Here is a 13,737-nt window from a genome sequence, read left to right on the forward strand (position 1 = left end):
GAAATTAAGGTCTGCATGGCTTCATGAACGTAGAAGGTTCTAGGCGGGTGCTTCGTTCCCAGCATAATGGCGGAGCCAGTAGAGGCTGAGAGAGAGCCTTCCTCTGGAGAGGCAATCTTCAAAATGCTCATGGCCTGCACAAGCAGGTTGGGCAAATCCTCTGAGCGAAAAAGCCGCGCTGCAGAGGGGTCGTCCGCTCCATCCGAGCGAGGATCAGTCTCTTCCATCGATTCCACTAAGGATCTCTGGGAGAACTCAGACACGCTGCCGTCATCCACATCAGAGGAGATCAAGTCCCCCGAGGGTGGAAGATCCATCCGAGGGCGCTTAAGCATAGAGGCCTCATCACCCCGATCAGAGAGGTGGGCAGGGGCAGTGTTCTGCATAAGAAAGGCTTGATGCAGCAGCAAAATGAACTCAGGGGAGAAACCCCCCAGTCTGTGCATTTCTGCAGCTTGTGCCGCGGCCCTAGAGGCGCCCCTCCATCTGCGCTCCCAGTAGCGGGGGAGAGGCGTGTTGCGCGTCCAAAATGGCGTCCGGCGCGAAACTCCGAGAAGGAGCCGCGCGGGAAGAAGGGCGTTTTAATTTCGCCGACTTCTTACTGTCACCCGATTCAAGGGCGACCAAGCTGTTAACGTCTCCCCATCTCGAGGGCGGCCCAAGAAGAAGCCGACCGAGCTGCGTGGCCGGTCACGACCGGGAGGGCGGCCAGCGGGGGATGGGCGCCTAAGGCGGGAAAGGCTGCCGCGCCGGAGGAAAAAACCGGTGAACTCTCCCGGTTCCGAAAGGGCGCCCAAAAAGGGCGACTCTACCTTCGATTCCCCCCGCTTCCCCGCTAGGCGTGTGAACGCGTTCCGGGGAGCGTCTTTTCGCGCCCTTGCCATCCGAGGCCATTAGCCACGTGGAGACCGTTCGGGGAACCCCCTGCCCGCTAGTAAAAGGTAAAATTACCTGCTTCTTGCTCCGAGCAGCGACGACTTGTTCCAGTGAGCAGCTGCAAATGGACGCCCTTTTTTGAATGTTTAAAAAAAAATTTTTTTTTTTTGTTTAACGGAGCCAGTGGGAGGGGGGAGAAAAGGAGGGACCTGGCACCACCAGGTTTGCACTTGCTCACGAAGAGCTCTCAACCCCAGGTACTCAACAAACCTAAACAATTAGGCTTGGAGACCTAGCCAGAGCTGCTGCTGTGTGACCACACACCTGCTGAGATAGAGAACATACTGGGGAATTTCCGGCAGCACATGACCACATATAGGGAGGCAAAAGATTGCTCTCTGTCTCCACCTGCTGGTAGATGGACACAACCCACCAGTCTATAGATTGATCGGCTTGATGATAGGGAAAGGGAGATAATCCAATGTTTCTGTCCCTTCAGCAACTTTTGTTATGAGATTTTCATACAAGACATTGTCCTGCAGGATCTTTCTTGCTAATAGCTGTTTCAACTACGCATTCAACTAATCCTCTGGGGCATGGGATTATGCAACATCCTACAAGCACAAAGATGGCTATTACCACTAAGATAGTGGTTGCCACTGAGATGATAAATGTTTTCCATTTACCAAAGGCTTTATCCATCCAACCTGTCCAAGATGTATCAACACCTGAGTTGGTAGCAAGTTCCTCAGAAATCGAAGTGAGGCCTTGCAATGCTCTGGTTATTGACCCATCTGGAGCAGTATTGTTGGGGATAAAGGTACAACACTGGGTACCTACTTTCTTGCATACCTCTCCTTCTGCAGCCAACAAATGGTCAAGAACCATCTGGTTCTCCATGGTCATTCTGCTAGTGCCATCCAACTGAGCTGCTATACCTTGAACAGCATCTCTGGCGTAATTCACAAACCTCTGCTGATTGTAATATATGTGGTTAATCCAGTCTACATTCTTGTTGATGGTAGCCCACCAAAAGAAAACAGACTGAAATCCAGCAGCAATCTGGTTACAGGCTTTAAATTTGTCAGGAACCCCTCTTGGAACACCAACTTAATTCTCAAACTCAAGCCACACCACTAGCACTACCCATACTCCAATCCTCTCCCCTACATCTCTTCCTATTGTCCTACTCTCTATATCTGGGTCACCTCTGTGATACTTTGTTCCATACTTTGTGTTATCTCTGTGATACTTTCTTGCTGCAGGAAACCGGAACTGTCAGGAATCACCGCTGCCACTCAGGAACATCAGCCGCTCTGGAACATCAGCATCTGCCACTCAGAATTACTGCTGGAACTCACAGGAACCTGCTTTACAGCAGTTGGTGCACAAGAACAGGAACTTAACATTACTGTGACCCTGATACAGGAGCCCTGTCACTAATACTGGCTAACCTTAAACCCAGGTCCAGCTTCTTCAACTGACAGATCCTCCCTAGGCCACCCTGTTCAAGGATCATATGCTATATTCTGGAGTTTATTCTTCAACTGTCACTACTTGGTTATACCATTGCCCTTTTAAAATAACAACTCTCTCCCCATCAACTGGAAACTTAAACCTCCCAGCTCAACACCCCTAGGGTGCTCTCTCAGAATCCCAACAACTGTTGGTAAATAGATTCTGTGCCACTTTGGCCCTTCTCATAAAGAGTTAAACTCCCTTTTCCTAAAGTACTGGAGAGTCCCTTTTAATTTCCCCACTCCTACCAGCACTACTTCCAAGATGATTCTCTGCTTTTTCAGCCCCTCACTGAAAATAGCCCCTGGCCTTCTCTTGGCCTCTCTGCAGAAATAAAGCTTTCTCTGCCAGCATACAAAAACCACCCTGTCAGCTCTCTTATCCTATGCTTCTCTCCTGCTCTACCCAAGCCGTAGTCCAGGTAACCAGAATCAGATGACATCATCTGTCCCTTCTCAGCCGGGTTTTACTTCCATTGCTTTCAATGGAAGTAATTGAGCCAGCCGGGTTTTACTTCCATTGCTTGAAAGCAATGGAAGTAAAACCCAGCTGGCTCAATCCATCCTCCTTTTTCTGGAGCCATATGGTAACCCGTTCTGAGCCAAATCCCCCTCCATCCTATTCCACCATTAAAATTCCAAAACACACCCCCCCCCCCCAAAGATGCGCAGCCCCCTAAAACTGCGTATTTCACTAAAACAATTTAAAAACAATATCTCTTTTGGTCAGATCCCCATAGTTCACCTAAATAGGACCCCCAAATGCCCCTTACTAACCAAAAAGAATTAATAATCCTCACCAAGGCCCTGTCCAGGCCCCGGTTTTCAGGCCTACTCACAGTTTCAGAGTCTTACTGAGCATGTGCAGAACTTGCCATTAGCCAGTAATGCTCTCTGTCTCTACTTCACTTAAAGCCAGCCAGCCAGCCAGCCATCAGGGCTGGTCACAAACAACTTCTGCCCCTAAAAAGTCCCAAAACGAGCCTGGAACCCCATGGACTTCCAAAAAGGGTGTCCAAATTAAACAAAAAACTAAAGGATTTAAACTGGCCTCTGATCTCCTCCGGAATACATCTCAGAATGCCTCAGACCATCTCTGCAGGCCTGAGGACCCCTCCAGCACTTCAAAAGAAAAGGTAACTTTTGTATTTTGTTTTTAACCATATTACAAATCCACTGGTTAAGACTGAGCTTGGCTTGAAGGGTCCAAGAGAAATGGAGAACAGCAGCTGAGAAGGGACAGCTGAAGCGGACTGAAGTGGAAACTGGCCCATGAACGAACGTTGAAGAGAAAGAGAGAGAGACTACTGTGGATAGAACTTGAACATATTCCCAGACACTGAGACATGAAAGGGAAAGTAGATCCGGACTTGGACGAACCTTAGGCTGATGAACAGGAAGAAATGTCTCTCCTAAGCCCAAGGCGAAAATCACTCTCAGATGCTCCAAGATTTCTGTTAGAAACAGCCAACTCTTGGTAAACTGGAATACCAGTCCTAAGACTGAAAAAGAAGAAGCTATCTCTCTTGATAAGAACAGTTGCAACTCAGCCAATCATCAAGATAGGGATGAACCTGAAATCCATCTTTGTGAATGAAGGCTGCCACTACTACCAGGAGCTGGAAAAATGTCCTTGGTGATGGAAACAGACTGAATGGTATGATCAGAAATTGATAATATTCTCCAAAGATTACAAATCACAGAAAACTTCAGTGGGGGAGGACAAATGGGAATATGAAAGTATGCTTCCTTAAGAACTAGGGAGGGTAGAACTCTCCCTGCTGGACTGAAACTAATACAGACTGCAATGTTCCCAATCATGCTATTGACTCTTGCAAGGCCAAACCCAGGTGGAAGGAACCCCACTTCTTTGGGACTATGAAGGAAATGGAATAGGTTCCCTTACCCATTCACATCAGGGGGTAGTCTCCACTATGCAAAAAGCATTTGCAAGGAGGCATGAACTGCTGGACAGTTGGGCTGGACAGGCATGGAGGTCCTGAAAAACATATTCTGCAATGGAAAAGAGCGAACTCCAGTTTGTAACTCTGCTTTATCATTTGCAAGACACATTGGTACGAAGTAATTTTGCTCTACACCTCATGGAACCCGGAGAGGTGTCCTGCTATTATGAAACCTGAGGTATGGACCGAGACCCCATCACTGGGAAGTGCGAGAGGCATCAGTAGACCTGCAGTTGAAGCTGAGTTCCTTCTGTCAGCACAAAAAAAGGCTTGAAATAATGACATGGTAACCCAGACGAGTAGATTCACCTGGACTGTAGCGCATGACCTCACAAAACTAAGATGAAACTTAGAGGAATGAACAGAATCTTTAGGTCAGACCTCTGGCAATTGCTGAGACTGAAAATCCCTACGTCTCTAATCAATTGCTCTAAATCCTTTCCAAAAAAAAAAAAAGGTCCCACAAAAAGTAGCCTGTAAAAGTGACCAAGAAGCCCCAGCAGCTGTCCAACGCCTAAGCCAGAGCTATCTTCTGGATGACAGCATCCATAATTGGCTGGAATGGTTGCGCATGGGAGCTAACTAGCATGGCTGAGATGCAGAGCTAGATGGCGAAGAAGAATATGGCCATTGGAATCCGTGTGCGCTATGGAGGGCAAACTGCAGAGGGACAGGAAGCAGTAAACTCTGGATACTGAGCTCACTCTCAACTGGATACTGAACCACCAAGCTAATCTTCTACAATGAAGGAGCTATGGAAAACCACTAGCTCTGGATCCCTAAGCTCACTCTCAACCAGATACTGAATCACCATCAGAGCCTACATGAATGCCACCTCCTCTGCAATGAAGGAACTGAGAGGACAAACTGGAAATAAAGAACTCACTGCAAGGAGCCCGACCCATTTTTTTAAACCATGTAACACTGCACCAAAGAACAACAAAATGTGGGGGTGAATAGAACAGACGCCCCCCAAAAATCCCCTGTATTAGTTGATAGTGGGAAGAGCACTGCTAAAGCAGGGTTGGGTAAGACAAACGCCCACAGAACCCCCCCCCCCCCCCCTGGATTGCATGTAAACAAAATGGCCAATGACACCTTCGGAAGGGAAACAAGCCCGTGTTTCACATGCAGAGGAAACAAGCATAGTCCTCGCAGACACGGCATTTGCAAGCACAGAAGAGCCTGCACAACCGGCAGGACAAACAGCCAACACCGCTCGCTGCTTTTACCACGGGAGCAGTGCTCAATCACTGCTGCATGTGCCACCTCAAAAACAATGGAAAAATGTGGGATACAAATGTAACAAATAAATAAACTGCGGTAAGCTAAGAAAGTGAAAAGGAAATCAACACAACCCAGAGAGTCGACGGTTGTCCTGCCTGGCGCCAAACGTGGCCCAAGGCAAACAACTACCCTCTCCTCTAGCAGTCCTGATAATGGGAGCACCAGTATCCCTCCAAGAGCCAAGAGAGGTCAGAAAACTGAACGCCCAAAGGTCGGACCCATAAGGGCTCTTTTTTTTTGGTGCTCCACACACTGAGGAAGGAGAATGGAAGAAGGGCGGGAGAGGGCCAGAAGGTGGGGGAGGGACTGGTGTGACCAGGTGTACCCCCCTAAAGGCAGCACCACTCAGTCACACATCTCAAAGCTCTATTGAACTGACAGACCCAGAACAGTAGTTGCCAACTGATGAAACCAGGCGCTCGTTAGAGACCATCCATCTGCCTGCTAGAGAAAAAGAATACTGACTGACCAGGGAGCAGTTTAGCACTTTCTATCTCCACCTGCTGGTACATGGTCATAACCCACAAGTATCTGGATTCATCTGCTGCTGACGCTAAGAAATATGTGGGGAAATTTTAAGATGGAATGAGAAACCTGAACATGGAAAACAGACCTAAAGATTAAGCATGGCAATTGACTGCAGAACTTGTGACATTTCATACCATGGGAAGCGGGGGGCAGTCAGAGGGGAGAATAGGGTTCTCAATAGGTTGTTCATCTAATAAACTAAACCGTTTATGTATTAAACACACACACACACAAACACCCAACAACAACATAGTCCTTACCTCTACCACCTCCACTGGGAGGCTGTCCCATGCATTCATCTCCCTTTTCTGTAAAGACATATATTTTGTTTTTGTTTTACCTCTGCATTTATCTCTTTTCACCCTCATCCTTAGCCCCCGTTCCAGGGAAATTTTGGGCTCTTTTTTAAATTATGCTATTTTTTTATGATTGTTTATTGTAAACCACTAATACTTTGTGTAGAGTGGTATAGAATGTTGCTGGATTTTTGTTTTTTAAATGTATAGCAGGCATTTATGTACAGGCTAGCACAAAATTCTTTACAGCTGCAACCCATTACTCTTTAAGCCAAGCTTCAAGCTACAAGTCATCAGAATCTCAAATTACCCATACATTATACTATAACCTCCTGGCTATAGAGATAATGCTTCCTCTCTCCCTTTCATTTCTTTTTTGCAATGTCGCTCTATTCCTCTGGCACACTAACTACACCTTATTCCTAGTCTGCGCCCAGCTGGGCAGAGTCCTAATTTTTTAACAGACTACAAACTTTCTGTTCTTTAAAGCCACATTCTTTATAGAATGATCATTGTGTCACTGACAGCCAACAAGCTTCTTATGTCTGGGCTGCCTCTTCTGAAAAAGGAATGAGCTAAATTCATCATACAAATGAACATATGAAACAAATTTAAAATTAATTAATGAATTTCCATTTTCCACTTTAGAGGTTTTAGTTTGAATTCTCTGTCCCATTACACGCAAAAGCTCTGTGAGTACAACCAGGGGAAAGGAAGTGTACAGAAACCTGGCTTACCTATGAAATCCATTACTCAGAATCTCTCGAATCACTGTTACTTTTTGACATGTAGTCTCTCCACCTAAAATTTTGAACAACATTTCAATAATAAGAGTGTGAGAAAGGAGAAATTATGAACAACATTTCAATAATAAGAGTGTGAGAAAGGAGAAATTATGTTTTACCTGATAATTTTCTTTCCTTTATTCAGCTTCATTGATCTGCACGAACAGGTGTTCTCCCTCCCTGCCAAGCAGGAGGAAGTAGAGAAATCTGAACTCTGACAGTGACCTCACCAGTATAAGCTAGTGGTGCTCCCAGGAAAAATCCAGTATGCATCTGCCCAAGTAGTAGGAGGTCCCTTCTGTAACCACACCCATGCCCCATCAACCACTGCAGCTGCAATGATAATCAAACAAGCATAACACCACAGAGTCATACTCACTACCCCACAAACACCAGGATCTCACAGGAAGCCTAATTATTTTCTGGGGTTTTTTTCTCTTAAACTAAAAAGGAAAGTACAGAGCACATCCAGAGCCAGGGCCAAAGTCTTCCAAGGGCGGGTTGCAGAACAGTGTAGCTGATTAAAGGAAAGAAAATTATCAGGTATGACATAATTTCTCCTTCCTTAGCATCAGCTCCACTGTTCTGCATGAATGGTATGTACTGAAATAGATCTACTGAGTTGGGGGAAGACAAGGCCCCTCCCCGAATGGTGAATCTGCCAAAGTCCGAGCAGACCCCAGCCAACACATTCAACCTGTAGTCCTAGCAAAGGAATAGAGTGTTCTACCAAGAAGCCACCCTAAAAATCTTCTCAGGTGCCACCACTCGGGCCTCCACCTAAGAAGTAGCCTGAGCTCTAGTAGAGATACCAGACAATCTTGAGATGTAGGTGGTTTCAATAGTTGCTTTGATCCACCTCAGAATGGCCTTAGAGCCACCTGGCCCTTGAAAGGGCCATGAGCAAAGATCACAGAAGCAAAACTCTTTCAAGATATCACCAAAACAGGGAAGATAGGATATCCCAATAGCAAGGTTGCAATAGAGACCATAGTAGACAAGCAGGCTTATTTTCGAAAGAGAAGGGCGCCCATCTTTCGACACAAATTGGGATATGGGTGTCCTTCTTCCAGGGTCGCCCAAATCGGCATAATCGAAAACCGATTTTGGGCGTCCTCAACTGCTTTCTGTCGCAAGGACAACCAAAGTTCCCGGGGGTGTGACGGAAGCATAGCGAAGGCGGGACTGGGGCGTGCAGGGTTCAGGCATTTAGGTTGGATAATTAGGGTATGCCTTTATGAACATGTTAGATTTTAGTGCTTTTCGGAAGTGAGTTGTCTTCACGACACTTGGTTAGTGCGTTCCATAGTTGTGTGCTTATATAGAAGAAGCTGGATGCATAGGTTGTTTTATATTTTAGACCTTTGCAACTTGGGTAGTGGAGATTTACGTAAGTTCGTGATGATCTTAAATTGTTTCTGGTAGGTCTATGAGGTCAGTCATTTAACCTGGCGCTTCACCGTAGATGATTTTGTGTACCAGAGTGCAGATTTTGAACGCAATACGTTCTTTGATTGGGAGCCAATGCAATTTTTCTCGTAGGGGTTTGGAACTGTTGAATCTCGTTTTACCAAATATGAGCCTAGCTGCTGTGTTTTGAGCAGTTTGGAGTTCTTTATGATTTGTTCTTTGCATCCCGCATAGATTCCGTTGCAATAGTCTAGATGGCTTAGTACCATGGATAGTACCAGGTTGCAGAATATTTCCCTCTGGGGAAAAAAGGTTTCACACGTTTGAGTTTCCACATTGAATGGAACATTTTCTGTGATGCAGGTTTTACTTGGTTCTCTAGTATGAGGTTACGGTCAATTATAACTCCAAGAATTTTCAGGCTTTCTGAGAGGGGGAGGGTGTAGTCAGGGGTGTTTATGTTGGTGGCTTGTTCGTGCTGTATTAAGATGAGAGGATGAGACAGTGTGTTTTTCTGAGTTGAGTTTGAGTTGACAATGCATTCGCCCAAGAATTCATAATGTTCAAGCTAATGTTTGATTTCACTGGTGATTTCTGAAATGTCATGTTTGTAAGGTATGTATAATGTGACACTTGTCTGCGTAAATGAAAGGGTGTAGAAAGGCAGATAATGCTGCTGTAAAAAACAGATCAACTGGTTTTAGAGCTGGCAGCTAGGCCTTAAAACCATAATATCAAGTCTGACTCTAAACGTTCTCTCAGCTGTTGCCAAAATAAGGATTATGACAGTCTAAAGCATTTAAACTGGCAGGGGGGGGGGGAGGAGTTTAGTGAAGCTGCCCAGAAATGACAGCTGTACCCAGCTGTACCAGGCCAATATGGGAAGATGTGGTTAGGGATATGTGACAAAAACTTACATCTACAGTTAAAGGGAGTGACAACAGGAAAGGCTAACAAACTTGAAAGATTAAAGATGAACTTGTGGTTAGATGCACTAATTGGTAAATAAGATTTGTGGAAGTTACCAGGAATTGCAACAATGTAAACACCAGGTGCCAATGTTAAAGATACGATATATAACTGGTGGCATAAACAATATTTGAAGTCTTCAGATACCATGCTGCCTAGTTAGGTCATTGGTCTGTTGGCTTCCTGTGAGAAAGATTCCATTCTTGTATTGTCTAATCTTATTAATCCTGTATTACTGTAAGTATAATAAAAGACGAGGATCATTTCTCATATCCACTGCTTTGTATCTGATTATTATTTCCTAAGTATTGTCCCGATTAAGTAGCTACTCTGATCATTGATGGAGTCTAGATAAATTGAACAAAGTTGCAGCCTAGGATATTCTGTTATTCCAGATAATCAGTGGCTGGACCAGTGGACTGGAAAGAGACAGAAATACCCTAAACAAATAAAAAACGAGGGTTAAGGCCAAGATTGGAAAGGAACTTGGCTAGTGGGGTCATCATTAGGCTGAAAAGAGTTGGTGATAGTGGTGATCCTTGAGGTACTCCACAATCTGCTTTCTATGGCGACGATATGTTCGAATTTGATTTTACCTGGTATGTTCTGGTGGTTAGGAAGCCTTTGATCCAGTTAAGTACACTTCCGCCAATCCCGAAGTATTCAAGGATGTTTAGTAGTTTTATGGTTAACCATGTCAAACGCACTGAACATGGAATTGAAAGGAGAAGTACGCTTTTGACTTTCGCAATTTCTTGTTTAAATTTGGCTAGTAGGGTAATTAGTACTGTTTCTGTGCTGTGGATGGAGCGGAATCCTGATTGTGATTCATGTAGAATCGAGATTTGTTTATGTAGGCTGTGAGTTGTTTGGTTACCAAGCTTTCCATTAGTTTGACTGCCAGTGGGATAGATGCTACTGGGCGGTAACTGGTGATGTCGTTTGTTTTTTCTTGTTGTCTTTTGGTATTGGGGTGAGTAGAATATTGCCGTTGTCCTCAGGGAAGAGACCATATTGAAGCATGTAATTTAGGTGGGATGTAAGGTCTGCTATGAAGTGGTGGGGGAGGAATTTTATTAGGTAACTGGGGCAGATATCCAGTTTACAGTGGAGAATCTATTAATCGCTTGGGTGACTGTTTCTTGAGGAGAGCGAAGCTTGTCCAGGTTCTGTCCGCTGGATATTCTCCTGGGATTGGGTCCATGCATTCAATGAAGTTTTCTTTTTTTATTATTTAATTTATTCATTTATTCAAATATTTATAAGAAACCTCTTATATGTCAGAAAGTATCATCATACATATACAATTTACCAAGGAAATTATTTCCAAAAGTAAAATAATTCACTTTTTCAAAGGATTGATACTGTCCATAATTCTAGGATCCAATATGTAGGAAATCAACTGGAGAAATAAACAAATGAAAACAAACATAGGATATCGCATATCACTAAGTGGAATTGCCTTATTCTTATCGCTTATCCTTTTTACCGAGGCTATAAGTGCCGAAACATGAGCAGGTTCCATGAAAACATATTTCTTCTCCCCCCCAGTCTTATTATGCACATGCAGGGGTATCTTAAAAAGAAGGTACCCCCCAAGTGCAGAACTTCCGGCTTGAGGAGTAAGAATTGTTTCCTCCGCCGTCTAGTCTCCTTAGAGACATCAGAAAATAAAAGGCTTTTCTTTATTACGGAAAAACAAGCGGAAAATCCAATTCTTATCCGGCAATAGTGCAACGGTTGCCACCAAAGTAGTGGCCGTTGCAAGTTCAGAGTCAGTGGTCTCGAGCAAAAGAGATATATCTATCGGCTTTTCAATTATCTGATTTGGTTCTTTCCCAGGAATATAAAAGCCATTGTAAAAGGTGGAAGATTCTGTTCGGGAATATTCCGATTTTCACACAAGTAACGTTTTAACATTTCAAGGGGAGCTACATTTTGTATTCTAGGAAAATTAACAAATCTCAAATTACAACTTTTAGTGTAATTATCAAATAATTCAGTTCTTTTCCTAAGACTGGTTAAATCTTTCATCATCATAGCTTGAGTTGTTTCAAAGTTCAAAACCTTTTGATCCAATTTCTCCTCCAATTTTCCAATTTTATCATCCAAAACTTTAAACTCCTCTTCTTTTTTTTCTACTTCAGTTTCCAAAGTTCTTATTTTAGGTAATATCTCATTACTGTTTCAGAAAAAGTTGTCCCAGGTTACATACCAAATCCCATAAAGTTTCTAAAGTCACTTCCTTTGGTCTTTCCACTAGTGCTTTAGGTAATTCTAACCTTATGGAAGACTGCTCAAGAATCACACTCTGTCCCTTGGCTCCTCTCCCTCATTCCGCGGCATCTTTACGGGTAAACTGCCCTCTATTCCTTGCTCCGATGTTATCTGAGCTTCCTTTCGACGATCTTCTGGGCCCTCTGTACCTTCCGGAGTAGACCCTGTCAATCCAAGGAGGAAGGAACTCGCGCCAATCGGCTGGGAAGGCGGTGAGCGCATAGCGGGGCTTAGAGTGACATCAAGGCCAATGGAAGCCGAAGTCTCCAGCTCATCGGGATTCCTAGCTGGCAGCATTCCGTTATCAACAGCTGTTCCCGACGGTCTCACAAATCTGTCTATAGGACCAGGCAATGAGGGGGGCAGCGTGGGAGCTCTGGCTGCCACTCTCCCTCGACGTTTCGGCATCTTTAGCACCGGTGAGAGTGAGATCCGCAGCGTCTTAGTGATGCGCGGCCATCTTGGATCCTCGATCCAATGAAGTTTTCAATGTCCGTGTTGTTCTGAGAGGTAGCATATTGCGTAGGTTTACAATTTTTTCATTGAAGTATTTGACAAGTTTGTCTGCAGATGGAGTGTCTGTATTGGTTGTGGTGACCAGGGTGGTGTCTATTAGTTTGTTCATGAGTTGGTAGACGTTTTTCGAGTCTCTGTAGTCTGGTCCTATTTTGGTTTTGCAGTATAACCTTTTGGCTTGTCTAATAGCGTAATTGTATTTTCTGTGAGTTTGTTTCCATGCGTTGAGTGCCTGTGCCTCTTTTGTTTTTTTCCATGCTCGTTCGAGTTTCCTAGATTGTGTTTTTAATTTTTTCAGTTCTTCATTGTACCAAGGTATCGGGAGTTGCCTACGTGAGGTTCTTGTTTGTAAGGGTGCTATTTCATCTAATATACTTTTGCATCTTTTATCCCAGTCTGAGAGATAGTGTGTGGAGTCTGTTTATGCTGTCCATTCGTTGTTGTATATTTGTTGCCAGAATGTTACCGGGTCTATTAGGTTCTTGTAGTGTAGGTTGTGTGTTCTTGTGTAGGGTATGATCCTTTTTTCCGCCATTGCAGGGATAGATTTAGTTTGTAGTGGTCTGACCATGGTGTGCTTGTCCATTTGATATCTGAGATTAGTAGGCTCTGGTCTGTGGACAGTTTGTGTGAGATGAGGTCAAGTGTGTGCCCTTTGACATGGGTTGCTTGAATGTGTGTTGGTGGAGTTTGGGTCATAGAGGTGGAGGTTGATGCCTCCCAATACTATTATATTGGAGTTGGTTACACAGGTGTTTGATATGATGTCCATGAAGTGTGGTTGGCATTCATTCCAATTTCCTGGTGGTCTATAAAACAGGACATAGTATATGTGGTCAAGCAGGGCTGTGTGGTGGATTTTGATTGAGGCGATTTCAAGGGGTGTAATGGACTCGGCAGAGGTTACAATGGTGAAGTGGGATCGGTGAATTAGTGCTATGCCTCCGCCTCTCTTTTCCGTTCTGATCCAGTGAGTAATTTTGTATCCCGGGGGGCATAGGTCTAGGATTATTATAGGGTCATTTTGATCATGGATCCAGGTTTCGTTAATGAAAAGCAGATCGAGGTTTTCTGACGTGATCCAGTCTGTTATTATTGCTGCTTTGCTTACTACGGATCTAGCATTGATGTAGCCCATTTGGATTTTGTGGTAAGGGTCTTCTGTGTTCGGTGTTATGTGGATTTTTGTCAGTTGTCGTTTTTTTGTTAGTTTGGGTTTGTTATGAGCTTTTTTCCCCTTATGTTGTGGTTGTCCACATGTTGGTGTTCTTCCATTGTAATGGTTGTTGTCCGTTTGATGATGTTTAGTGTA

General features: G+C 44.3%; 1 protein-coding gene across 1 annotated transcript in view; it reads right to left on the reverse strand.

Moving 5' to 3' along the window:
* PIGX (phosphatidylinositol glycan anchor biosynthesis class X) overlaps nucleotides 1–13,737 on the reverse strand; it is a 369,667-nt gene that overhangs the window by 266,640 nt on the left and 89,290 nt on the right. The window contains exon 2 of the mRNA XM_030216215.1: nucleotides 7,206–7,269. Coding sequence (XP_030072075.1) covers nucleotides 7,206–7,269 — 64 coding nt within the window. The remainder of the gene's footprint in view (nucleotides 1–7,205; nucleotides 7,270–13,737) is intronic.

The sequence above is a fragment of the Microcaecilia unicolor genome, chromosome 10 (genome assembly GCF_901765095.1).
Source record: "Microcaecilia unicolor chromosome 10, aMicUni1.1, whole genome shotgun sequence".
NCBI lineage: Eukaryota > Metazoa > Chordata > Amphibia > Gymnophiona > Siphonopidae > Microcaecilia > Microcaecilia unicolor.